We start from the raw sequence: 27,584 nt of genomic DNA on the forward strand, positions 1-27,584 counted from the left end.
TTTAACTTGCACCTGATTTAAATCTGTGGGTTAACAGTGTCACAGTGAGTGACGCTCACAGCTAGAGCTCCTGCAGTTTGAAGCCCTGCTCCGGAATCCAGAATGCATATCCCGGCTGACAGACCAGCACAGTTCTGCCTGCTGAGATGTTCAACTTCGCCCATTCTCTGATCAATCAATTAAAAATTAAAGGAGTTGTTAACTATTACTCATCAGTCAATCAACATAATTTTAAAAATAAAGCTGATTATCAGTACATTATGCCATTACTGTGTTTAGGGGTGTGGTTTGCCTAAATAAATAAAACATGTCGAAATGTAACTTTCTACGTTACAAAGTGACCACACTCCAATTTACCACTGACTTTAAAGAAACGCTTAGCATTGCGCTATTTCGGCGCTGACAACCTGGGGTTTAATTCCGCCGCTGTCTTAAGGAGTTTGTACATTCTCCCTGCGACCAAGTGGGTTTCCTCCGCGTGCTCCAGGTTCCTCCCACTTTCCAAGGATGTAGCATTTAGTAGGTTAGTTGGGCAGGGAGGGCTTGTTGGGCCAGAAGGACCTGTAACCGTCTGAATAAAATAAACTGTAAGAAAATAGCTGCATAAAATATTTAAATGATGTGGCATTCCTTTGTAGGTGGCTGTCTGTCTACCACTTTGCATTGGACAAGTGTGCCTGCAAAGTGAACAGCAAGTGTTTAAGCTTGCCACAGCAAAATTCATCAGCTCGTACTGATAATATTCTTTGCATGAATCGGCTAAGCTGTGGCAGTGTGTAGCTTTGCCTGTGTTGACAGCTCAGCTTTGCCACCTGCAGTGTTAGTTGATCATGTTTAAAACCCTGTCTTGAACAGGACCTGGAGGCTGATGTGTGTTTGTCTTATCCCCGATGCGAAACTTTGCATTGTGTTTTTTGGATCTACTGTGTATGTCCATAAGAAAATGAATCTCGTGGTTGATTTCGGTGATGTGTGTGTTGCTTGATAATAACTTCACTTTGAATGTTGTATTTTGCAGGGGAAACATGTTGGGAAAAGGGCCAAGTTTCTGGAACAGTGTATAGTGGCGAAGAGCAACTCACAAAGCTGATGGTGAAGGTAGGAGATGGTTTGATGTATCATTACAAAACATCAACACTGGCCCCCTTACCTCTGGTAATTCCAGTCCTCTCCCTCTGTTTTCCTTCAATGCCTGCATGATACTAGCCACATGAGGATGGATACCAACAAGATGGCCCCTGCACTGTGAGGAAATCTCCTGCCTTTACATCAGTTCCAATAATTTAACATCGGCAGAAAGACATGGCAGGACTTTGACAGAATGTTGCATGACCTATTTGAGGACAAGAAATGGGAAAGTAGGAGGCCATTCCATCCCTCAAACCTGCAATAATCTTTTGTTTCAAATCAATTTGTCTTTCCAATCAGGATATCTCCGAAAATAAGTGTAAATGAAAGAATAAAAGCAGGAGTGGGCAACAGGGCCTCTCAAATCTGCTCTACTATTCAATATGGTCATGCCTGATCTGCCACAGGCCTTGTGTCCTATTTTGTGTCAGCTCCCCAAAATCCTCAATACTCCTTCCTTCATAAATGTGTCTACTTCCTCTTTAAATAGCCCCAGTGATGAAGCCTTCCTGTCTGATCTAGAGATTCATCATCCACTGTGAAAAGTTCCTGTTCATCTCAATTTTAAATGGCTGTATAATCTTGCATTACTCTTGTGTTTACACCATTAGTGTTAAATTCATTAAATTGGGAGTTTACACTCATGGAAACTTCCAACTTGTCATACCTTCCTCATAACCTTGTGTTTCAATAAGATGATCTGTCATTCTTAAACCAATAAATATTCTTTTAGGAATGCATGACAGGACATCCTTTCACTCTAGAAATTAGCCGAATGAATTTTTTTGGGCTGCTTCTAATGATAGCACATCCTTTATTAAATGAGGGGACCAAAATTGTGTTCATTTCTGGTTGCCTCATTATAGGAAGGGTCTGGAAGCTTTAGAGAATGCAGAGGAGATTTGCCAGGAGGCTGTCTGGATTAGAAAGCATGTCTTATGAGAGCAGGTTGAACAGACTAGGCACTTTCTCCTTGGAGAGGAGGAGGATGAGAGGTGACTTGACAGAGGCGTACAAGATGATAAGAGGCATAGATAAGAGTGGACAGCTAGAGTTTTTTTTCCCCCAAGGTGGAAATGGCTATTACGAAGGGGCATGACTTTAAGGTGACGAGGAAGATAAAGAGTGTGTGTTGCTTGGATTTCCAGCATTTGCAGATTTTCTCTTGTTTGTGAGTATATGTCAGAGGTAGTTATTTTTAAAGAGCATGATAGGTGATTGGAAAACGCTGCTAGGAGTGGTGATGGTGGAGGTAGATTAGGGACATTTAAGAGACTCTTAGATAAGCATATAGGTGAAAGAAAGCTGGAGACTATTTGGGAGGAAAGCGTTAGATTGATCTTGGAGTAGGTTAAGATTATGGGCTGAAGAGCCTGTTCTGTTCTATGAAGCTGCTCGGTAGTCCAGGTATAGCCTCGCTAGTACCACCAGTACAATCGTAACAATACTTCAATATTTAACCTTCTTGCAATAAGGTCAACGTCCCATTTGCTTCCCCTGTCACTGGCACCACTTTTAGCTGAGAATTGAGGCTCAGAAACCAAGCATCAGTTGACCTTCTCTTAAATAAACACTGTGACTGAGGATTAATAGCTCACTGGACAAGATGTTTCTAACAGTTTGTGAAGAAATCTGTCCTTTTAGCCTATATGCTGATCTGTATTCAGAGGCTCTGCCCCATAGTAGTAGATTCCAGCCAGGTCAATTTTGATTCAGTGAGATCCTCTCAACCTTCAGGAAAATTATTGTATCAGTATTCGCAATCTCTTCTCTTGAGACTATCTTTCTTTTCCTCCCCATATGCCCTCCTATATATATATATACACATACATAAAATTCCATATCTCGGGTATCAACCTCATTTATCTAACATCCTTTGTCCCTGCTGGATAAGGGAACCAAGCTGTAGTTGATATTTCAGGTGTGTTATTACAAATGAAAAAAGAATGGAATAAACTTCCTTCATCAAAATATTAGAATGGATGATGAAGGCATGTAGGAGTTCAACACTTTGCCAGCTGTTTTTCTGAAGGGAATTTCTGCAGCTAAGGATCCTATGAGTCTAGAACTCTGGTTAGTTCCAGACCATGAGCAAGCACCATTATTTAACTGCTCAGTGCGAAAGAGGAACTTACATTTATTTTAATCTCAATATCTGCATTTTTTTTCTTTTAGTTTCAGCCATGTTCTCCAGTTTCCTCCCACATCCAGAAGTCAGGAGGGTCGGTAGATAGTTGGCCACTGTGATCTCCCTAGCGTGCAGGGATGTTGCAAAATCTGGGTGGTGGGGGAGGTTAAAAAGGGAATAATGTCGGATGAGTGTGACTGGGTGGTTGATGGTCAGAGTACTGACTTGGCAGACCTAAGAGTGTGTCCTGCGTGTGCCTGGCAGCTGATGCATGTGGTAAAGTCCCACCAATGGCAGTACGTGTGCACTGGGGCCTCTGACCAAAGAGCTCTAAAGCAGTGGATTGAATTCCCCCTCTCAAGATCAACCTCATTACTGCTCCTTGGCCTTTGCTCATTTGCTGCTGGAATTCTTACCTAAAACTATTAAATGTAAACTGGTATTTCAATAAAACAGGAAAATGGAACCACTCGGGGGTCATCTCAACATCTGCGGAATGAGAAGCTGTTAACATTTCAAGCTGGGAAAGTTCTAATAAAGCATCTTAGACCTGAGAACAGTTTCTCTTTCCACAGATGCTGCCTAACCTGCTGGGAATTAACAAGATTTTCCATTTTTGTTCCTATTTCCGGCAACTGCAGATTTGATCTTACTCCATTTCAACCCCCTCTCCTATTTTTAATCCTCTAAGTCTCCAATATCCTACACTTCCTTACCACAGTGTGTGCCAGTCAGCCATCAATCCGACTCTCACTGATGTTTGGTGATACCTGATTAGGCCTCTTTTTAAGTTCTTTTTCAACAATTTTACAATAGTCTCCAGTCTCATTACGTTCTACCTCATTGGCATTCACTGTTTTAGCAATCTTCCCTTCACTCTCCGACACCCCTCCCAAATCCTCTCCATCCCAGCCATCTTCTGTCCTGATGCAAGGAGTTCGCCCAGAGCATCATCGATTTCTTCCCCCAGTAAAGATAGATAGATAGATAGATACTTTATTCATCCCCATGGGGAAATTCAACTTTTTTTCTAATGTCCCATACACTTGTTGTAGCAAAACTAATTACATACAATACTTAACTCAGTAAAAAAATATGATATGCATCTAAATCACTATCTCAAAAAGCATTAATAATAGCTTTTAAAAAGTTCTTAAGTCCTGGCGGTAGAATTGTAAAGCCTAATGGCATTGGGGAGTATTGACCTCTTCATCCTGTCTGAGGAGCATTGCATCGATAGTAACCTGTCGCTGAAACTGCTTCTCTGTCTCTGGATGGTGCTATGTAGAGGATGTTCAGAGTTATCCATAATTGACCGTAGCCTACTCAGCGCCCTTCGCTCAGCTACCGATGTTAAACTCTCCAGTACTTTGCCCACGACAGAGCCCGCCTTCCTTACCAGCTTATTAAGACGTGAGGCGTCCCTCTTCTTAATGCTTCCTCCCCAACACGCCACCACAAAGAAGAGGGCGCTCTGTTCGACTCCGCTGAGTTCCTCTAGCCGATTGTTGCTCTGGATTCCAGTATCTGCCCTCTTTTGTGTTCTCTTCCTGCATCTCTCACTCCCTTTCTGAATGCTGGTGCCTCTTCAATGGATTTACAGGTGGGGGAGTCAGGACAAATTAGGAAGGAGCACAGTCGTATAAATGTTGCAAACATGGGGTTGCAGAGTGTGAAGTAATAGGAGTAGGTTGGTGAGTGAAATAATGATTGAGACCTTTGTTGGTCAGGATCGATCATGGATGTTGATGCACAAGCCAGGTCAGTATAATATGAGAGCAAGCTGTTGGCCATGTAGCAAGCACCCCCTCTCCATGCATCTGAGAAATCCAAAGGAACGGCAGAGACCGATAAAGTTTGGTACCAGCAGTGTCGCATGAGTTGCCAGTCAGTGTTGAGCTCAATGTAGGACTGCTGTAGGGCCTCCAGCTCTGGATTTTTCCCTCGGGGTTTACTCCCAAAGTCTTCCCCGTGAGCCTGTCTAGCTGCAAGGCAGTGGAGGTTTGAGATCAGCGTTTTCCTTCTCCTAGATGTTCTGCCAACCATGGCTGATGAGCCCCATCTGCCTGAAGCGACTGGTTTTAAGGCACCAGTAACCTGCCTTTGCCACTTCTCCTGTCAGTAGAAATGGTTCCACCAGGTTTAGTAGCCAAGCTACACGAGAAGACCAGAAGCTGGACCTGGTTGTCGGAGGCTGTTTGAGAGGCACGCTATTGGGAGCATTTAATGGGTAGTAGGAGCTTGTCCCCATTACCATCCCCGGCTATAACAACCTTAAGGAACTGAATAGAATAGAACCTTATTGTCATTGTTCAAGACAACGGATTGCAGTGCTACTCCAGTCTGTGCTATACAGATATTTACAATGCATGGTGTATGGCTTACTTGAAAAATATCTCTTTCTTTACATGCAACGAGTGACTTAGATAGTCCATAACACTCAAAGACTATTGGCAAGCTGGAGTGAAGCATTATTCAGCTCAGGAAGAAGCTGAATTTTAGTCTTCCTGTCTTGGCTAAGATGTTTTTGTATCTCCTACCAAATGGCAGGTCTCGGCCCGAAACGTTGACTATACTCTTTTCCAAAGATGCTGCCTGGCCTGCTGAGTTCCTCCAGCATTTTGTGTGTGTTGCTTGGATTTCCAGCATCTGCAGATTTTCTCTCCTTTGCGAATGAAGGAGGTGGGAGGGGAACGAGAGGGAAGTGACCAGAATGACGAATGAAGAAAAGGGAGAGGGGGGAGTAATTACTGTAAGTTAAAGAGATAGCATTGCGACATTGACTGCGTGATGCTTTGCGATTTATTTCTCCACTCTATCAGACACTGTTCGTACAGCTGGTGTCTAATTGTTGGCCATTGGGTAATGGGTGACCGATCGTTGCTGCAGTGTTAAAAGCAAGCTACTCTGGTGAGATTTGATGCTTGAACAAAGCTTTTGCAACAAAGCTTTTTTTTTTCCAGAGAGGTGGGGTGGGAAATGAAAAAACAATCTTCACCTTAGCAGCCTCCTGCATGTTTCCTGTCTGAAGGCAAGTTGTGGGTAGTGATATACTTTCTTGCTTGCACGTACACTGTTGTAGGAAGCACAGCAGTCAGATGATACCTAGCGTGCTGCTGGGAAGAGCAATGTGGTAATGACATGACCAGGCAATTTCTGAATTGGAAGGTTGTGGATTCAAGCTGTATTCAGTCCTTGGGCACACAATAATCTACGCTGACACTGCAGTGCAGTAGCGAGTTGAGATGAGGTTAAGCTGAGGCCCTGGTAGTCCACAAGAGTGAACATCGGAATCAGAATTGTTTTTTTAAATCATTGACATTGCAGTATAGTGCAATATATAAAATGTACTCTAAAATACCATAAGAAATAAATATATATGAAATATATTTATGTGTGTATGTATATAGTGGTCATGTGTTCATTCTCTGTTCAGACTTTCAAGGTGGCGACTCTGGGTGCAGCTCTGAAAGGAATCATCGAATAATCTCGTTTAGGACTGCTGCAGTTGAAATCTAGTCTCTACCATGGGTAGTTCAGAAAGCAACATTATTTTTAACATGAAGACCACACAGGTTAATTGAATAACATGAGTTCTCTTGTTTCCCAGCGAATGTTTTGTGGATTAGAAAGGGAAGATGTTATTCCTTTTTTTTTTGAAATTGATGTAGAAAGGGAAGAGGGAAGTTCAAGGGGGATATTAGAGGAAGGTTTTTTACTCAGAGAGTGGTTGGTGCGTGGAATGCACTGCCTGAGTCAGTGGTGAAGGCAGATACACTAGTGAAGTTTAAGAGACTACTAGACAGGTATATGGAGGAATTTAAGGTGGGGAGTTATATGGGAGGCAGGGTTTGAGGGTTGGCACAACATTGTGGGCCGAAGGGCCTGTAATGTGCTGTACTATGTTCTATATTTTCTTCTTTGGAGCTGAGGAATGAGAACCCTGAAGTGGTGAGTGCTCGAAGGGGCCGATATTAGCATTATATACACAGAGCAGCATACCTGACCAGGTTGTCGTGCAGAGGTACTGCAATGAGCTCCTGCTCATCCCACTGTTTTTTCGGAACCTGATCGAGGCATCAATGGTGGCTGCTGGTCGTTATCTGAGAAAATCTGGAGCCAAGTTGAGATGGAGTGGGTGTCATCTGTCACAAATGGCTGTCAGTGGCTTCCTTTACTGTGTCAGATAGGGTTTACTTATGCCCTGCTCCTTCCACCCCAGCCCTGCTGCTGACCAGCACCAGTCCTTACAGACATCCTCTTCACACTACCACCGTGGCTTGTTCCGTACCAAGCTTTGCCTGCTGGGATGAGATCTCCATTTCACCAGTAGAGAGTGCTGGTTTGCGCTGGATTTCCCAGCAGGGCTCTGTGGCACCTTATGACACATCCGTTTTAAATAGTACATCAGTTTTCTCCCTCCTGAGCTTTCGGACTTCAGGACCACAAACTCCGCAGTGAATCATTGCAGGATTCCTTGTGTATAAAAGCCCTCTACCTATCCTGACATGGGAATACAATGGATTCCAGTTAATTGGGACACTTCAGGACCATTTTGGCCCAATTAAATGGCTGCCCAGTTGGCTGAAGTGTCATGGAAGTGGTTAAAAAAGCATAAAAAAGACAAACTACCATTTAGTTGAGTAGCAAATTACGTACTTAAATGAAATACAGAACTAATTAGAACTCTAGCAATATCACTACAGTCCTATAAAACTGTGTATCAAGTCCTAGTTGTTATTAATGGAGGAATTCATCCAATGTTACGATGCCAGGTTCTTCTGACTGTAAATGAACAAAATCAGCACAGACACCTAGTGCAGATAACAGACTGCTTTCATACAAGGCTTTTGACAATTGCGTCCTCCAAATCTTCATTTCCATTACAACATTCAAGATGATTATCAAATTCTTCTTCGTTCCAAATTTGATAAAGTAGTGAAATCATTACATTTTCACTCTCAGCCATTTCTGCCATCTCCAAGCCTGAATGCTGAAACCACAGTGAGTGAAACGGTTCTGAGATGTTTTACTGCTTATTTCTCACTATCAGTGACAATAGTCTCTGCTTTTTGAATACAAATATGTGCAAATGAAGCTATTTCAAAAACTGTTCACTGCATGTACGGTGTAGTATCTAACAGCCACACAAGTGCATGCAACTGATTCTAGTTAGAAACTGTTCAGCAACAGTCCTCTGTTCCAATTAAGCGGCATAAGTGTCCCAAATAAACAAAGGGAAATACAGATATTTTCTAGGTTTTTTTGTTCTTGAAGATATAACTGTCTCACCGTAGGCTCATAAAGAGTTAGGTATAACTATCAGCAACTTTACAATGTATTGGGAATAATAATGAAAAGGCCATTTCCAATAAATCAACACATCTAGGGTGAATGTGATTCACAAACATAAATGTTTTAATATCCCTTTAAAGGAAAGTAGGACTGTTATTTGTATGAACACTGACACGCCCATTCAAATTTACTGTTCGCCAGGAAGAAATAATTTAACTCACACCATTGTAAGCTTAGATCAAAGTTGTACTGACAAAGTATTTTAAACTATAAGAAACACAGTAAAGGAAAAGGGCCCAGTACATATATGTTAGTATATTATACACATAATCATTGGAACACATTGTAGCGTTATCAATCTAGTTTGTTTCACTTGGTTTTCTTATGGTACTGAAATGGTTTTGCCTGAAAACCCATTCCAAGTGAACCCTAAATATCCACGTATCGTCCAAGGAAAAGGTGTCAAATTTTCTGTAAGGCCTTATCCTATCTAGCTAACTAAAAGTTATTTGTACATTTTCCGTGAAAACCAGAATCTGCAAAATCCTATTGGCTAATTCAACAAGCCTAACTTAATCAACTGGATTTTTATTTTAAACAACAAAATTAAATACTCAATTGTATAATATAATTAAAGGAACACATTGCATTTTGTGAAAATCTGCAGAAAATAAAATAACCAGCAGCATAATTGTATTAATAAAATAAAGCATGGTCTTAACCCAGGGTGTTACAAAGAATTGTCCCAATTAGTGACTGATGGCCTAGTTAACCAGATTCCACTGTTTTGTTACATATACCAAGATACAGTAGAAAAACTTGTCTTGCTTACTGTTCATACAGATTAAACCATTACATGGTGCATTGAGACAGAATAAGGTAAAACAATAACTTTGAAGAATAAAGTATAAGAGCTACTGAAAGAGTGCAGTGCAGGTAAATGATGACATGCAAAATCATATCGAGGTAGATTGCGAGGCCAAGAGTCCATTTTACATACAAGGGGTCCATTCAAGAGTCTGATGACAGTGAAGGAACTGTTTATTTTCCTCTGTAGTGGGATAGAAGCTATCCTCGAGCATGGTGTCCTTTCAGGCCCTTGTATCTTGACCACTCCTTCGCCATCACTGAATCAGAGTCCTGGAGTTCTCTCCCTTCCATTCCCAAAGACAGCTCAAGGGCACAGCACTTCAAGAAGGAGTTTGCCACCACCTTCTCGGGGACTGGTACGGGTTAGGCAATTAAATGCTGGCTCAGTCTCTGGTGCCCACATTGCTTGAATGAATAAAAATTAGAGAGAGAATGGAGAAGTTGACATTTCTGTGGTGACCCACATTCCTCACAAAGTATACCAGTCAGAATTTCTGAAGAGTTGCATTAATGCAAGAAACATTGCAGACAAATTGTGCACAGTGAGTTCCCCTAATATTAATATCATATTGAGCAGACAATTCCTTTCAGTCAAGTTAGCCGATGGGTAAATGTTGGTGAGGGTATTGGGGTAAATCCCCTGCTCTTCTTTGAAATAGGTATCCTTTGGACTCTCTTGAAAGGGCAGAGTCTGTCTAGGGTTGTTCCATCTGAGATAGCGCCTTTAACAGTGGCACATTATCTTAGTACCACACTGTGACATAGTCTGGATCTTTGCACCAATGTCTCTGGAATGGGCTTTTGACCTGCAACATGGCTCTGAAAATACATGATGATGTGGTTTTATTAAGATGGGTAGGAGGCGATGCATGGACCCTTAACATATGTATGTGCTCTTGGTGTTGTGGTGTGTAGACACTGAAAATTCTGCAGATGCTGGAAACATTGAGCAATTCACACAAAAAGCCAGGGGGAATCTCAGCATCTATGGAGGAACTGTTTTTTTTCCCCCTCTGTTGATGCCGTCTGACCTGCTGAATTCCCTCAGCATTTTGTGTGTGTTGTGGTGAACAGTTTGTTCCTGTGTTGTAAGTATTCAGTAGGAAAAAACATTGATATATTTTAACCTGGTGCATTGTATGTTCTTCATGGTTTATTTCTGAACTGCCTTTGTTCTTAGGTTTATGGGGACTTTGCATGGAGTAATCCCCTCCACCCGGATATCTTCCCTGGCGTGCGAAAGATGGAGGCAGAGGTTGTTCGGATGTCTTGCACTCTCTTCCACGGGGGACCTGACTCTTGCGGGACGGTAGGTAGATCCAATATGTGCCGGGATTTGCACCTTACCCGAGGGCAGAGGAGTTGTTGGGGACCATTCTGCCATTCACCAAACTGCTGATTGGTGCCAACAGCTTGGGATGCGAGGTGATGAACAAGTACCTGGGTGTGTGGGTGGTGGTTTGGTGCGTTGCAGAATAGCATCAGTAGGCCTGCTCACACCTGAGAGCAACCATAGTGCAGGGCCAGAGTGTACTGATCTTTAGCCATGGGTTGTCCCTTAACTACATGTTGCCATGCCTACGAGCCTTGTTGTCACGGGCAGTTAATGTTGGGCCAGCCTCGATATACCCATACATTGTGGAATAACCAGAACAGACTGAAATTCTGCAGAATTCCAAAGATGTATTTGAGTTTTAGAACAAATTGAAGCATTAATCTTAGAAGAGGTCAATTTTTTTTTTGCCAAGACTACCTGCAGGTAAATTTAGCCCTGATAATGCAAGCACAAGATATTAGAGTTGTGACTGTAATCAGGCAAACGTGATCATCATCAGTGGAAAAATTTGCTTGCAGGGTGAGGTGTGTCATCTTTAATTGGGGTACGGATTACTGCTCAAAGGTAGAGTTATGCAGAGATTTCTATATTTTATCAATTTTCTTTGACTGATAACATTTATCTTTCAAGAACCAGACCATATTAGAGTGATAGAGAAGTCCAAAGGCTGCTATTCACTGTGTTGTGTGCTTGTCTAAGCACATCCTTTCCGTATTCTATTGAGAAATATAACAATCCGGAGGGCCTGTTTACAACAGGAGCAGCTGTCATTTGCTTTGAAGCTTTTAGTGTAGTACGATATTACTAAGTGCATCAATAGCTTAATCAGCCAAAACCCATAGCATGCATCGGAGCAAGGGACCTAAGGGCTGGTTAGGGAAGTAGGTTTCAAAGGAGATAAGCTTGCAGAAAAAAATTCCAGAGTGAAGGCTGTCTATAGCTGGTGAGATGGGGTGATTGAGATTCAGAAAACAGCAAGGGAATGCAGACATCTTGCCAGGGTTATATGCTTCTGTGTATAGGCACATGTAAAGGCATTGTAGAGTTAAAAGTTGAAGGCAGTTACTGATTACAAACCAGCATTGATCAAGCACGTGCGGATGGACGGGGGTGGCACGGTAGTGTCGTGGTTGGCGCAATGCTTTATAGTACCAGTGACATGGGTTCAATTCCCGCTGCTGCTGGTAGGGAGTTTGTACGTTCTCCCCAGGACCGCGCAGGTTTCCTCCGGGTGCTCTGGTTCCCTCCCGCCGTTCAAAGATGTATCGGTTGGTAGGTTAATTGGTCATTGTAAATTGTCCCGTGATTAGGATAGGGTTAAATCGAGGGTTGCTGGCCAGCATGGCTCACAGGGCCTGAAGGGATGATTCTGTACAGTGTCTCAATAAATAAATTAAAAACAGGATTTTGAGTGTGTTTTGCCTATGTTGTCAGAGTTTTGATAAGCTGTAGTTGGTGGTCGATGCAGTGTGTTAACAACAGAAGAGTTGGATCTGCAGCAACAAAACCTTTGGGGTTAGAATCACCTTTCTTACCCACCTGGCTTTACATATCACCTTCTAGCGATCCTCCTTCCCCTCCCCACTGCTGTTATTCTGTTGTCTTCCCCCTTCCTTTCTCGAGCTGATGAAGAATCTCGGCTTGAAATGTCAACTGTTTATTCATTTCCATAGATCCTGCCTGACCTGCTGAGTTCCTCCAGCATTTTGTGTGTGTAGTCTTGGGATTGGAGTTGGTTTATTGTTGTCACACGTACTGAGGTACAGTGAAATGGTTGTCTTGTATACTGTTCATTACACAGTGCTTGTGCTAGTACACAGTAAAACAATAACAGAATGCAGGATCGAGTTTAACAACTGCAGAGAAAGTGCAGTGCAGATAGAGAGTATGGTACAACATCATAATGAGGTAGATTGTGAAGGTGAGTTCATCTTGTCATACAAAGCCACCATTCAGTATTCTTATAAAAGTGGTGTAGAAGCTCTCCGTGAAGAGCTGGGACATTCTTTCAGACTTTTCTGACTGAAACCAAGATACTATCAAGAAGACCTAATGAAGACACTGAGGGGTTTCCTGGATCTTGTGACCTGCTCCACGTCCTGTAGTCCCTACTTCCTGGCCTGTGACTGAGCAGACCAATGGAATTTCTGAAACGCTGCTACTCAGATGCGATGGAGACGTCACGGCTGTGGTTGTCGAGGGAGCACAGAGCAGCAAGCAGCCTACACTTAGTACCATTCGTGGAGACCAGGCACATATGTAATTGGTGTCCATTGAAGTGAACTGAGAGGGGAACTCATTATCAGATTGTTACTAAGTCAGAATATTTGGCTGAGTGATAATCTGGGGGCAATCTTTCACCTGTGTTTGGCTTGTGGCCTGGGAGGGATAGAGGGGGGAGAAGATTGTGGAATTACTGTTTGAGTTTCCATAAAGAGAGCGTGGTGTTGGCCAGACTAGATGCAGTTGGATGTCCGTATGGAAAGTTCACACAGACGCTTGTAATATTTGTTGTCTTCTGACTTTAGCCTACTGGCCAACTGAATGTAAGTTGTTTATTTTATCTTTAATTCTTAATTGGAAGTACAGGCCCTTCCAGCCAATGAGACTGTACTACTCAATTACACCCATGTGACCAATTAACCAAGTAACTTGTATGCCTTGGGGATATAGGAGGAAACCGGGGCTCCCGGAAGAAAACCACATGGTCACGGGGAAATGTACAAACTCTTTACAGGCAGCAGCTGGAGTTGAACTCAGCTCTCTGACGCTGTAATAGCTTCCACGCTATACTATGCTGCCCCTTGCATACTGACGTCTTCCACTGTGCAGCCAGCACTGTGCAAGCCTTGTTAAAGTAAGGCCTCAGATAATGCACAGTGAACAATTTTATGTCCACAACTATAATCACAGATTTGTCCTGGATATGTGGTCTGGAAAACAGAGTGGGAAAGGAAATCTTTTTCAATCCATTGTCCCTGAGCTGACTCTGTGTGTGTGAGAGAGAGAGAGAGAGAGAGTACACATTTCTGCTCTTTTGCCATGAATTGAAATCTTATTTTTTTATCTCATTCCCATGGTTTGGTCTTGTAGACTGAGATCCCATATTGTGATTATTAAAACTTTTGATCTTACTGATGTGAGCTTTGAATAGAGATAAAGACTTGTATTTCCAGTGCATCTTTAAAAGCCTGTTGAGTTCAGCCACTTTGTGCTCTAACAACATAAGCCCATTAGTATGTGCACAAATTCCCATACAGAGTGATTTAAAGATAAATATTGACTCTTGGAATCACTATATGCTCCTCATCAAAGATTCAATGTACATTTATTATCAAAGTAAATTATACAACCTTGAGATTAACCTGCTTACTGGCAGTCACAAAGCAAGAAACCTAAAAGAACCCAATTTTAATAAAATAAAGACCAACACCCAGTGCTCAGTGAAACGGGAAAAAACAGAAACTATGCAAACAGTAGAAGCAAGCAACAGCATTCTGAACCAAATTGAGTCCATAGACCCAAATCCCTGGAGCAGCTGGAGTAGGCCCAAAGCCTCGGTCTGGAGTTCATCATATAGTGGGGCAAGCTGACACGAAGCTCGCAGATACAAAGCGCGCAGCAGCGGGAGCAGACTCACAGCCACAGCGCCGCGGAGAGAGGAGTGAACATTGTGGGAGAGGAATGAAATTGTTCTGATCCTTGCGTCCCGTCCCAGCACCCTGCCTTTTCGCTCTATCTGGCCGGCGTTTAAATCCGAGTTGGCCCTTGTGCCAGCTAGGGATAAGTCTTAAGTCGGAATAATGACCTTTCACATTAACCAGGGTGTGGAGATAATTCAGTTTAACATTCTGTTTGAAGGACAGCATCTCTAATAGTTCAGCATCCTCCCATTACTGGACTAGACCTGAGGTTCCCAACTGTTTTTACGTCATGGACCAATACCATTAGGCGAGTGGTCCGCGGACCCCGAATTGGGGACCACGGGATTAGACTGTCACCCTTGGAGTTCCATTTCGGCATATCCGACCAGACCTTGGCCATTTCAATCCTGATTAAGTTTGAGTACTTGAATCATATATTTTCTATATGCACTCAGTGGCCTCTTTATGCATCTGTACACCTGCTCATTAATGTATATATCTACTCAGCCAATCACCGTGTTGCTGCTCTTGTATAAAAACCTGCAGACCTTTCCAAGCAGTTCATTTGTTCAGACTAAACATAAGAATGGAGAAGGTGTGATCTAAGCAACTTGGACTGTGGAATAATTGTTGGTGCCAGACAGGATGGTTTGAGTCTAGGAAGTTCATGCAAACATTCGCAGGAGCTCCCAACCTGGGGACCATGGGCCCCTCGGTTAATAGTAAGGCTCTATGGCACAATAAAACCCACTGGGAGCCCCTGCTGTAGAGTTTGCAGAGGTCGGTGCACGAAACAAGATCACCAGTGAGTGGCAGTTCTGTGGGCAGAAGCGCTGCCTTAATAAGAGAGGGCAGAGGAGAAAGGCCAGATTGGCTCAAGGTGACTGGAAGGTGACAGTAACTCAAATAGCCACCTGTTACAACAGCGATGTGCAGAAGAGCATCTCTGAATGCACAACACGTCGATCAGTGAAGTCCTGCTGAAGGGTCTTGCCTGAAATGTCGACTGTATTCTTCCATAATGCTGAGTTCCTCCAGCATTTTGTGTGTCACTTGGATTTTCTCTTGTTTGAACCTCGGAAGTGGATGGGCTACTGCTGCAGAAGATCACAAACGTACACTCAGTGGCAATTGAGCATATATCCTTGTTAATAATTGAATGCAGTCGGCTCTCCTTATCCGCGGGTTCCGCATGCGCAGATTCAACCAACCGCGGATCGGGAAAACCCAGAAGTTGAGCATTGTTCGCCTCGCGTCTCGTTCGTTCGCTGCTTGTGTTGTGAGTGAGAGGAAGGAATTTAAGTCCAGTAAGGGATGGCTGGCTCGCTATGTAAAGCGCTACAGCCTCAAGAGCGTAAAGATCACGGGAGAATCGGGATCGCCTGATGCCGAGGGGGCATCAGCGTTCCCAAAAGAGCTATGATGGTTGTGTCTGTACTGAACATGTACAGACCTTTTTTTCTTGTCATTATTCCCTAAACAATACAGTATAACAACTATTTACATAGTATTTACATTGTATTATAAGTAATCTAGAGATGATTTAAAGTATATGGGAGGCTGTGCGTAGGTTATATGCAAATACTATGCCATTTTATATAAGGGACTTGAGCATCTGCGGGGGGTCCCGGAACCAATCCCGCATTGATAAGGAGGGCCGACTGTACTGTGCTGCCACAGAATGCTATTAATCAACAAACAACCTGCTGGGAGAACTCTGGGTAAAGCGGCATCTGTGGGATAGGAATTGTTGATGTTACGGGTCAAAGCCTTTCATCAGGTCCTTCCCTCACACTGATGCTGCTCAACCTGCTGAGTTCCTTCAGCGGATTACTCGTTGCTTCAGATTCCAGATTCTGCAGTCTCTTGTAACTTCCTGCTATTAATGAGGACCTAGTGATACACGCATTAACACTAATCGTACTGGTCTGGATAGAGAACTGAATCGGCCTTGTATAGCCTTGACCCAAACCAACCCTAATCATTTTAATGGCCTCAATCTAACTCGATACCGCTGGCTTTGGCTTTTGTAGCCAGCCTCAAGTTAGAGCAGGATTTTGCCTCCAGTCTTTTGACAATAGACAGTAGGTGCAGGAGTAGGCCATTCGGCCCTTCTAGCCAGCACCGCCATTCACTGTGCTCATGGCTGATCATACACAATCAGTACCCCGTTCCTGCCCTCTCCCTATATCCCTTGACCCCGCTATCTATAGGAGCTCTATCTAACTCTCTCTTGAATGCATCCAGAGACTTGGCCTCCACTGCCTTCTGGGGCAGAGCATTCCACATATAGTGTGTGTTGAGTGGAGTTTTAACACAGAACCCGCACTGAGCTAACTCTGAGGCAAAAGTACTATCCAGTGACAACACTGACAGTACCACCTTGCTTATTAAGTGCAAGGAAAAATCATTGCCAGGACCCACCTGAGCACCTGCTCTTTCTGTGCAAGAATTAATTGCAGAATAGACACTGCTATCAGAGGCTTCCTAATTTGTCCTTACATTGAACACATTGGATTTGCAATGCGAGCTGTCCTTGGCTTGGGGATTTCAAAACGCTGCTCATGGAATTGATTGCTAACTTTAAGACTGTTTTAGCTGATTGTACTAAAAGGAATCTGGGAGTGATAGTTTTCAAGGGTAATAATGTAAGCGACTTGCTACAGTAAGTCTGAGGTAATTATGTTAGAACTATCAGTGGCTTATAGTTGGCTGTGCGGTTCTTCTCTCTGTTGTTATAATCCTATCCTTTGCAACCTGATAAAGAAAATCCATCACAGATTCTGCTGACAGACTTGTCGGTCTGTGTAACTCGAGAGATTTTTCGAATGTTCTCAATAATGTAGACCTGCAGGTTAAGCAAGGGATGGAATTGGACCTCAAGGATGACTCGGGGTCTTTAAACCTGCTTCGAGCAGAAAAAATGGAACAGGTGAGAGGGCACTTTCCTTTAGGAATGAGTGGTCCCTAAAATTCTTCTAGGTTTTGTTTGAGCAGATGTAGAAGAGATATTTTTGCTCAGGAATGTACAAGAGCTGATTGTGGACTTCAGGAAGGGTAAGTCAAAGGAACACGTACCAATCCTTATAGAGGGATCAGAAGTGGAGAGAGTGAGCAGTTTCAGGTTCCTGGGTGTCAGGACCTCTAAGGATCTAACCTGGTCCCGACATATTGATGCAGCTATAAAGAAGGCAAGACAGCGACTATACTTCACTAGGATTTGGTATGTCAACAAAAATGCTCAAAAACTTCTATGGATGTACTGTGTAGAGCATTCTGAGAGGCTGCGTCACTGTCTGGTGTGGGGGTGGGGGGGGCTACTGTACAGAATTGAAAGAAGCTGCAGAGGATCGTAAATCTAGTCAGCTCCATCTTGGGCACTAGCCTACAAAGTACCCAGGACATCTTCAAGGAGTGGTGTCTCAGAAAGACAACATCCGTTATTAAGGACCTCCAGCACCCAGGGCATGCCTTTTTCTCATTGTTACCATCAGGAAGGAGGTACAGAAGCCTGAAGACACACACTCAGTGATTCAGGAACAGCTTCTTCCCCTCTGCCATCCGATTCCTAAATGGACATTGAACATGACCTCACTTTTTAAATATATATTATTTCTGCTTTTGCATGATTTTTAATTTATTCAGTATACATATATTGTTATTTATTTATTATTATTTTTCTTTTTCTATATCATGTATTGTGTTGAACTGCTGCTGCTAAGTTAAGAAATTTCATGACACATACCAGTGATAATAAATCTGATTCTGAAAGGGTGGGGATAAAACACTTGCCCATGAAGAGAAGCTAGTTAAATGTGAGGAAAGAAAAAATGATTCACAAGGCAACACAAGTGCTAGCACGCATCAATTGGAAGCAGTGGGCTGATTTTTTGCCATAAATTATTAATTTTAAGTGGATTTAAGGAATTTTATGTCAAATGTAAGTGTGATAACTTGCAGCTACCCAAGTTCCACATTAAGTGGAAGTTCATTAAGTTACTCAAAAGTATACAAAGACAGTATCTGATAATGTCGGATTACCGGCAGAGCTTTGGCACCTGAATCTCGACTTCCAGTCTTCTCTGGGACACTGCTTCTTCATTCTGCTCCTGCTCTCTTAACAGTTTGTTCTCAGATGTCTGAAGATCTCCTGATTTTTTTTTCCTTTGGTTACCAATCTTGTGTGAAATTTGCTTGACGGTTAGCAATTACTTTGCTCTATAATCTGTGTTCTGCTTTTCCTCCTTCTCTAAGGCTAACCCGTTCCCAAGTTGCTCATACTGCAGATCTAATCTTCTGAACCGTTGCTTTTATCTCTTTGTCTTCCCCTAATTTAATGACCATACAGAATTGACTGGTTTGTCTTTGATTGTAATCTTTGAATAATGAACGTTAATGCAACTCATTTCACCTACTGCACTGAATGTCCAATTTAACAGGAATATTTGCACGTTGTCTCAATTCTCGTTTAGCATTGTTGCTAAATCTAAAGATCCTTTATCATACAGCAGAAACGCCGAAATACGCATGACTTGCATATATAGTTATGCAATTATTTAACCCTTAACTTACTGTAAGGCTTCCCATCGTGACGTAGCATTAAAGTTTTACAGCTGCCCGCAAATAAAATATTAAGAAAGGTTTGTTTGACGCTACCCCGATGCAAGTCAAGAGATTCTGCAGATGTTGTAAATCCAGAGTGATTTATGGATCGAAGTGCTGGAGGAATTAAGCAGGTCAGGCAGCTTCTGTGGTGAGGAGTAAACAGTTGGCATCGCAGGATCTCTCCATAGATGCTGCCTGTCCTGCGGAGTTCCGTCCAGCATTTTGTGTGTGTTGTTGGTCAGTTCCTCCTGGATGTGAATAGCGCTGCCCTTGCCTCTGAGTTGCGTGGGTGCATGGCCACTCAGTAACTGAAATGCCCCCACGCTCGTAGCCTTCCTAACCAAACAGCTGGCATTTTCTTTTATATAATGTGCTGTGTGGTTTTCAGGCCACGTAAAAATTCCCTGTTCAGAGCAATGGTTAAACTGCACAGCTTTTTTTTAAAAAAGGAAATGTTCGAGCAGTTTCAGTCATTGAACTCAAAGTCAAGTTTATGCGCAAGCATGAATATCTAGTTATTTATTTATTTATTTATTTCTGTGCACTTGTAGTGACTTTTATGTATTGCAGGGTACCTCTGCTGCCAGACAGATTTCTTGACGTATGTCAGCAATAGTAATTCTGATTCTGGAGTCTTATTCTCAGCAGTGGCACGGGCACATAGCATCAGATAAGTGACATTTGCAAGAAAAATTTACATTGTACAAAAATTTGACAAAAAAGGAAAACAATTAGAACAAAGAAAAAGTCTGTTTTGGTGCAGACTGTTTGAAGAGGGTGATAGTGTTTCCAAAGTGTTGCTGACAGTTTTGCTGTTGGCTCGGGAGTTGATGGAAGAAGCTACACTTTTGATCCTGGTGGTATGGGGTGTTGCCTTGAGTGCGATGAGGATGATTGCAGGTGCCAGGTCTGGCACTCTCTCTTTAAAGCTGATCTTAGATTTTTGCGTGGTAATTGATTGTTTGAGGTCATGACGTCTCAACACGGACTAGGGGCTGGGAGCAGCCAAGCCAGTATCCGTGGTAGGGGGTGGGGTGGAGTTTTAATGGTCTAATGTTTTCACAGTTGATCTCTAAGTGTTTTACTTATTAAAAAATGCCTTCAGTCTTTCCACACACTTTCTTCTTCATTATCGCTAATGACCTTTCAAAGAAAATAAACAATTTTGACTTCTGGCAAAAATTGAACCTTGTGAGAATATTTGGTTTGAAGTGACACCTCATGACCAAGCAAGCTAAACTAATCTAATGATGCACTGCTGCCAGACCACTTTCACTCACTGTTTTCTTTTGGTCCCAAGAATTTTTTTCTGATGGACTTTGTGATATCCAGGTTTTTCCACGCCACAGTCTAGACTGAGAGTCTTGAGGGATTATGCGAGTTTTAGAAATTCCCTGTAATGGTAAAGGGGATGTGATATGAAAGGGAACTAGATATGTTTGAATACAGAAGTGTTTTCAGTGCTGAGATGTGTGTAGTAGAGAGCGGAACCTGTATGGTAGGTTTATTGCAGGAGCAGAGTGGGTAGAACAGACTAATAGGTCCCATGCTATAAAAAGAATTAAGTCTATTTTAATAGGTTTATCAATGAGTAGCGCATAAAGTACATGAGCAGATGCATCTTAAATAATGTTCAGAGAATACAGGGGTATGGTTGTGGCGTAGGCAGAAAGGATTGGTTTAGTTAGGCATTTAATTACTAGTTTAATTAATTCAACATGTAGTGGGTCCAAGAGCCTGTTCCTGTGCTGTATTATTGTACTAAGGATCTGAATTTATAAATTTTTCTATCCGGCTTGAAGGACGTTGTAAGAATAAAGGGTGAAATTAGAGGAGCGCTCTTTATCTTTAGGATTTGGACCATGGAAAACATGGTCCTTGAAGCTCTCCTCTTTCACCAAACTATTTTGGTATCTTTCCTTGTGCCCCTTAAGTGGCTTGTGGAATTTTATTTTACCCTGTTTGGGTTGGAATATTTTGTTGAATTATTCAGTAGATAAATGCTGAGAAGGCAGTATACAAATGAAATTTGTGTTCATAATCAGTCTCCTCAGTGTTTACAGAACAAGACTTCATTGTTGTAATAACTAAATTGTCGGGAATAGCTGCCATGCTTAATCTATTCCAAGTGATGCCTTTGGAGTTGACTTGTAAGGCAATGCTGGCACTAAATTCCAGTAGTAGGTGTCTTCAAAGCATCGATGTAGGTGCAAGGGTGTTATGTTCTCATGTTGCGTGTAAGCATAGACTTCCATTTGAAAACTTCAAGTGCTAAGATTTTATCTGCATCATGTTAGTACAACCTAGAGGATGAATTACAATGTCTGTATGTGAGTGAGTACAACTTGTGAAAGTGGGCATTCTTTCAGACTAGAACAGTGTAAATTGGGAGGTCACACAAGTTTTACCTTTGAAATCCCTCTGTAGTTTTGTCCCTTGCATCAACCAACCACACCTCAATTCTCAGCTGTTGATTATCCTTGGAAAAAGTTCAATCATTTGTGTCTTTGCCCTCACATGTCGAGATCCCAAGTTGTGGAATTCTCAATCCCAACCTTTCTCCTTTCCTTCTGCACCAGTTGCTGAGAATCCATCACCTGAACAGGGTTTTGACTGACTGCCCTGATATGTTCTCTGTGGCTTGGTCTTGGCATTTGTTTGGGAGTGCTTCCTTGAAGCACTTTTAGACATTGTAATAAGTTTAAAGGTTCCAGCTGGTGTGGCAACTGTGGTCAGTTAGATGTGGATGATTTCAGAGAAGGATGCCAGTAAAGCAGCTGAATTGTTCTGATAACCTGACAGTAGTTACTTGCTGTCTCACTCTGCTATAAAAACCAATAATTTTAGACGATGAGACATAGGAGCAGAATTAGGCCATTTGGCCCATTGAGACTGCCCCATCATTTCATCATCCCTCTTAACTCCATTCTCCTGCCTCCTCACTGTAACTTTTGATGCCCTTACTAATCAAGAATCTATCAACCCCCTGCTTAAAACATACCCAGTGACTTGATCTCCACAGCAGTATACGACAGTGAATTCCATAGACTTACTACGCTCTGGCTAAAAAAACTTCTTTTTCATCTCTGTTCTAAAGAGACGTCCTTGTATTTTGAGGATGTGCCCTCTGGTCCTAAAGACCCGCACTATAGAAACCATCCTCTCCACGTCCTCGCTATCTAGGCCTTTCAATATTCAACAAGTATCAATGACATTTCCCCTCATTCTAAACTCCAGTGAGTACAGGCCCTTGTGCTTTTTATTTCCCATTTATAATTTTGATGAGAGTTTTGATGTTCAGGTTGGCTATATTACTGTAATTGAAAATAACAATTCACACACATGGAATCGGAATTTTATGTTTAAAGTAGCAAAGAAGCTCTCAGATTCTTGTTTAAAATCCAATTGGCTCCCTAATATTGGTTCACACTACAAAATCCACAAAATTCACTTTTTGTGTCTGAGTCTCTGGGCAAACACCATTCCAGTTGGCTCATAATTGCTCTATAAAGTAGCTTAAAAAGCTTCTGATTTATATGAAACTGCAGCACATATTCAGAAGGGATGCCTCATCGCTCTCTCAAGGCTGCTTAAGGATGGGTAATCAATACTGGATGTACTTGTGCTAGGCAGCGCCAGCAGAGAATGAAACAGTTGGTGTTTCAGGTCATTACGTTTAATCAGAACGACTGGCCTCGCAATTGATGTCTGTTTCTGAAATTTAGCAGAGTCTAAAGAGTCAGAATCGCGTTTAATATCACTGGCATATGTTGTGAAATTTGTTGTTTTATGGCAGCAGTACAGTGGATAAAAATCTATAAATTTACAATAAGAAATGTATATTAAAAATAAATGTAGTGTAAAAAGAGAGGAAAAATAGTGAGGTGCTGATTATGGGTTGGTTCATTGTCTGTTCAGAAATCTGATGGCAGAGGGGAAGACACTGCTCCTAAAATGTTGAATGCTTGTCTTCAGGCTCCTGTACCTCCTCCCTGATGGTAGCAATGAGAAGGGTGAGTGTCCTGGGTGATGGGAGTCCTGAATCCGTCTTTTTTGAGGCATTGCCTTCTGAAGATGTCCTCAGTACTGGGGAGGGGAGCCTAGTGCCCATGATGAGCTGACTGAGTTTGCAGCCTTCTGCAACTTTTCCCTGATCCTGTGCAGTGGTGTCTCCATACCAGATTGTAATGCATCCAGTTAGAATGTTCTCCACGGTACGTCCGTAGACATTTGCTGGAGTCTTTGAGGTACCACATCTCCTAATGAAGTATTGCTGCCAACATGCCATTTTTGTAACTGCATCAGTATGTTGGGCTCAGGATGGATCTTCAGAGATGTTGACTCCCAGGAAATTGAAACTGCTCACTCTTTTCTCTGCTGATCCCTCAATGAGGACTGGTGTGTGTTTCCTCGACTTCCCCTTCCTGAAGTCCACAATAAATTGCTTGGCCTTGCTGACACTGAGTGCAAGGTTGTTGCTTGCACACCACTCAACCAGCTGATCTATCTCACTCCTGCACACTGCCTCATCGCTATCTGAGATCCTGACAACAAGAGAGTAGTCTATTGTGCGCTTTCATGTTGGCACAGTTCGGATAGATTACAAAGATTGCAAAACTGAACAGAGAGTATCTTGCAAGTCAAAAACAGAAGCTTAAGTACAAGATTTAATTATAGGAGACACAAATTCCCATTGTACACAAATGGCAGAGAGAGTCATGGGGAAAAATATTTCACCAACAAAGACTAAACTCTTGAAATTGATTGAAATGTATGATGTATTGTCTTTCTAATGGTGGAATAATCCTGCATGCCTGTGGGTTATTTCTGTACTTAAAAGGCCTGCTTTGATCTCATCGTGAGAGTAAAGAAGGAGTTGGTATATATAAGAAGTTCCCTCACCACCTTAAGGGATGTTAAAGCGAATGGAATGCTCCCATGTGTAGCCACAGTAGACAAAATTCTGCGGACTCAGCTGATGATGTTTGTAATGCACCATCTATTTTGAGCTGGAGGTTGAGTACGCTCAGTATTTGCAAGATGAAACTGTTCTTCCTCTGTCAGTTCTCCACCTTTTTCAGCACTAGCTGTTTCTGAATACATCTTGTGGTAGACTCAGTGGTTCTGTGAAATAGAAACAAGACTGCTTGTTGCAGGTTCAAGTACTTCTCAGAACTTGAGTGCAAAAGTCTGTTAGCTTTCTGGCCTATAAATATAGTCACTGTCCTTGGAGAAGTGACAACAGTTTGCACACAAAAAATACTCAGAACTGGAGGTGTGTGCTTACCAGATGATTTGCATTACAATATTGATTGAAGGCTAAATTTTCTCCAGGGTACCTGGGATAACTTTCAAATTCTGCTTCAGATATTTACCATTGGCTCGATTGTGCCACTTCAGATGGTGGGTAGGCCGCAAGCCAGCTTCTCATCCTCAGACTGTGCAGCACCCCCTCAGTACTTTAGTGGAACATTGCCCTCGTGCTCGAGTCCCATTCCCCATACTCTGACTGAGGTGAGTGCTGCCTTGTTCTGGAGTAGCACTAAACCTAAATGTGTCCTTGCTTTCACTTAGATGACTAATGAAAGTTCTCTTTCACGTGTTGGCAAGGGCCACAGTTATTCTCCACCCTCGATTGGCCAGGTGGTGAGCTGACAATTAAAACTGTCACTTTATTTCAAGTCCAGTGGATTATTGTTACCATTCCTTACAAATTGGTTAAGTCTGGATTAAGAGCATTCTTTTTCTTGAGAGCCACCATGGACTGGCAGGCTTAGTGCCTTCCTTGGCTGAACCATTTTTTGATTCCAGGTAGTAGTTATTGTTTGACTTAGCTCGGTTTGGTTTGTCAAAGGTTTGTTTTCACTAGTTTCTTAGAGAGGTAAGTGCTTCTGTAACATACTGGCCATGGGTTGTGATGATAACAATATTAAGACTTTGATCTGCCCTTGTGTTTTTAGGTAACATCTGGTGGGACTGAAAGCATTCTCATGGCCTGCAAAGCCTACAGAGACCTTGGACTGGAACGAGGGGTGAAGTACCCTGAAATGTAAGTGACTGTTAATGTGTACAAAATCAATTTTTAAAAAAAGCAAAAGAATGGCCCTCTCATTTCATGAAAGTGATATGGAATTATTTAATATTTCATAATGTGGACTTCATAATATTTGATTTAGCCCACATTATTTTGAGTTTTGATTCAAGGTTGTTTATTGTCATTCTTCAGTACATGAGTGTGGAGTAGAACAAGATGATTGTTACCCTATTTCTGATGCAGCATTTAAAAAAAACATAAATATAATAGCAATCCTGTAAAACACAATGTACATGTAAATGTTGAGTGTGACTGTATATACTAAAATTTAGCTTGCATGCATAGATTGTATGTATATCAGGCTATGTATATAAATCATGACTTATCTCTCTCCCTCTTTCCACTTTGTCTCATGTCTTTTCAATCAGCAATATGTAGAATTTTGCTGCACGGTCTCTCCATTGCCTGCTTGTAATGCACTCGTGCTGTGCTGCGCAAGTTGTTCCAGATTCCATCACTACTCAATCGGCTGCCATATTTAAACTCTGCAATCTCCTAAACTGCTGTGTCTCCCTCTTGACCTTTCTGAAGTTGCTTCTTGAAACCTACTTTGACCAAACATTTATCCATTTGCCCTAATAACATATATAATTGTGTGTCAGTTTTACTTGCTAACACTGCTGTGAAGTGTTTACAATATTTTTCAGCATGAAGCATGCTATACAGATTGTTAATTTATTTTGCCTGCTTGTCTAGCTCCTGGTCGATAGTCACAGAAAGAAGTTGCTTGGGCCTGTTGTGCCCAAACCACCTTCACTTAAGAGCCCATTCTCCTGCCCTCTCTTCTTGCTACCCCAGATTGTTTCCTGTTAGGGTATGTATCCAGCTTCATTTGAACTGCACTATTTGAATCTGCCTCTACTACTACCCCATTTAGTGTATTCCAGACCCTAATTTCGCTTTTGGTCATCTTGCCAATTGCCTTCATTTAATGTTTCCTGGCTCTTGACCCTTCTGCCAGTGGGAATAAATTCAAACCATCATGATTTCGGCAACCACAATCATATTCCAACAAAACCGCCTCTCTTCCATGGAGAAGTCACAGTTGCTCCATGTAATTAAAGTGTCTAACCACTTGAATTATTTTGGTAGATGATCCCCAAAATCTTTCTGTTGCTGTACTACTTTGAGAACTGTGCACTTTGCTTTTTCCGGTGTATTATCTACCCCTTCCACTGGCCTGTTTGTAACACCTTTATTAGCCTTCTCTTCACAAATGTGTCAGCCATTGGTTATCTGCAAATTGGGGAACGCAGTGCAAGTCATTGATGCAACTGTCCATTCCATTGTGTCAGAAGAAGCACCATTTTTGCTACTGTTTCATATTACTTAGCCAATTTACTATTCAGTTTGCTTTTGCCCTTGAACTTCATCAGATTCAAATTTGATGTCTATCTTATTTAAGCAAGAATAACGGTCCAAGCTGACAACAGTTGATGGATGTGTTGACTAGATATTCATTATCTAGTCAAATTCAATCCAGTAAGTGTTGCTTTAAGTTGCGATGGTGGTTTGTGCACGATACATCCAGCTTTTTGGTTCTGAAATGTGTTCAGTAAATGCCATCAACTTGCACTCCATGGCCATGTTGTTAGGTACCTAATAAAGTGGCCTCTGAGTGTATGTCTGTGCTCTTCTGGTGCTGTGGCCCATCCACTTCAAGGTTTGACGTGTTGTGGTTTGAAAGATGCTCTCCTGCACACCACTGTTGTAACGTGTGGTTATTGAGTTACTGTCATCTTCCTGTCAGCTCGGCCAGTCTGGCCATTCTCCTCTGACCTCTCTCATTAACAAAGCATTTTCGCCCTCAGAACTGCTGCTCACTGGATGTTTATTGTTTTATGCACCATTCTCTGTAAACTCTAGAGACTGTTGTGCGTGAAAGTACCAGGAGATCAGCAGTTTCTGAGATCTCAAGCCACCATGTCTGGCACCAACAATCATTCCATGGTCAAAGTCACACTCTTCCCCACTCTGATGTTTGATTTTAACAACAACAGAACTTCTTGACCATATTTGCATGCATTTCTGCATTGAGTTGCTGCCACATGACTGGCTGATTATGTATTTGCATTGAAGAGCAAGTGTATCTAATTAAGTGGCCACTGAGTGGGCCTGTATCCTGTAGGATTTCATTGGAACTCAACAGAGTTTGATAAAATATCCCTTTCCACTTCTGTGGTCTGCCCATTGGCAAAAGCCATTTGACCTTGCTGTCACATTTAACTGTGCAATTGCAGCTGCTGCTTTGTGAAATGTTGCTTTGTTAAGTACTTCTGGTTTCTGCTGCTTGTGGTGAGGGAGAGTGTAGAGTTATGTCTTTCTTTCCTGAAGTTTGACTTCGAAGCTGTAAAGCTGAGCCTTAATGTCAGTAAGGAATAATTTCTGATTTTGGCCCATTGAGTCAATGCTGACTCTGATCAATTCCTTTCCCTCACTGATTTTTCTGTAACCTATTCTGAATTCCCGACTGATTGGCCTGCC

At 42.2% G+C, this 27,584-nt stretch overlaps 1 protein-coding gene across 1 annotated transcript in view; it reads left to right on the top strand.

The window, feature by feature from the left end:
* Positions 1–27,584, top strand: part of sgpl1 (sphingosine-1-phosphate lyase 1) — a 96,066-nt gene that overhangs the window by 28,377 nt on the left and 40,105 nt on the right. The window contains exons 5-7 of the mRNA XM_073025351.1: positions 1,019–1,098; positions 10,602–10,730; positions 24,967–25,055. Coding sequence (XP_072881452.1) covers positions 1,019–1,098; positions 10,602–10,730; positions 24,967–25,055 — 298 coding nt within the window. The remainder of the gene's footprint in view (positions 1–1,018; positions 1,099–10,601; positions 10,731–24,966; positions 25,056–27,584) is intronic.

This window comes from Hemitrygon akajei, chromosome 21 (genome assembly GCF_048418815.1).
Source record: "Hemitrygon akajei chromosome 21, sHemAka1.3, whole genome shotgun sequence".
Taxonomy (NCBI): Eukaryota; Metazoa; Chordata; class Chondrichthyes; order Myliobatiformes; family Dasyatidae; genus Hemitrygon; species Hemitrygon akajei.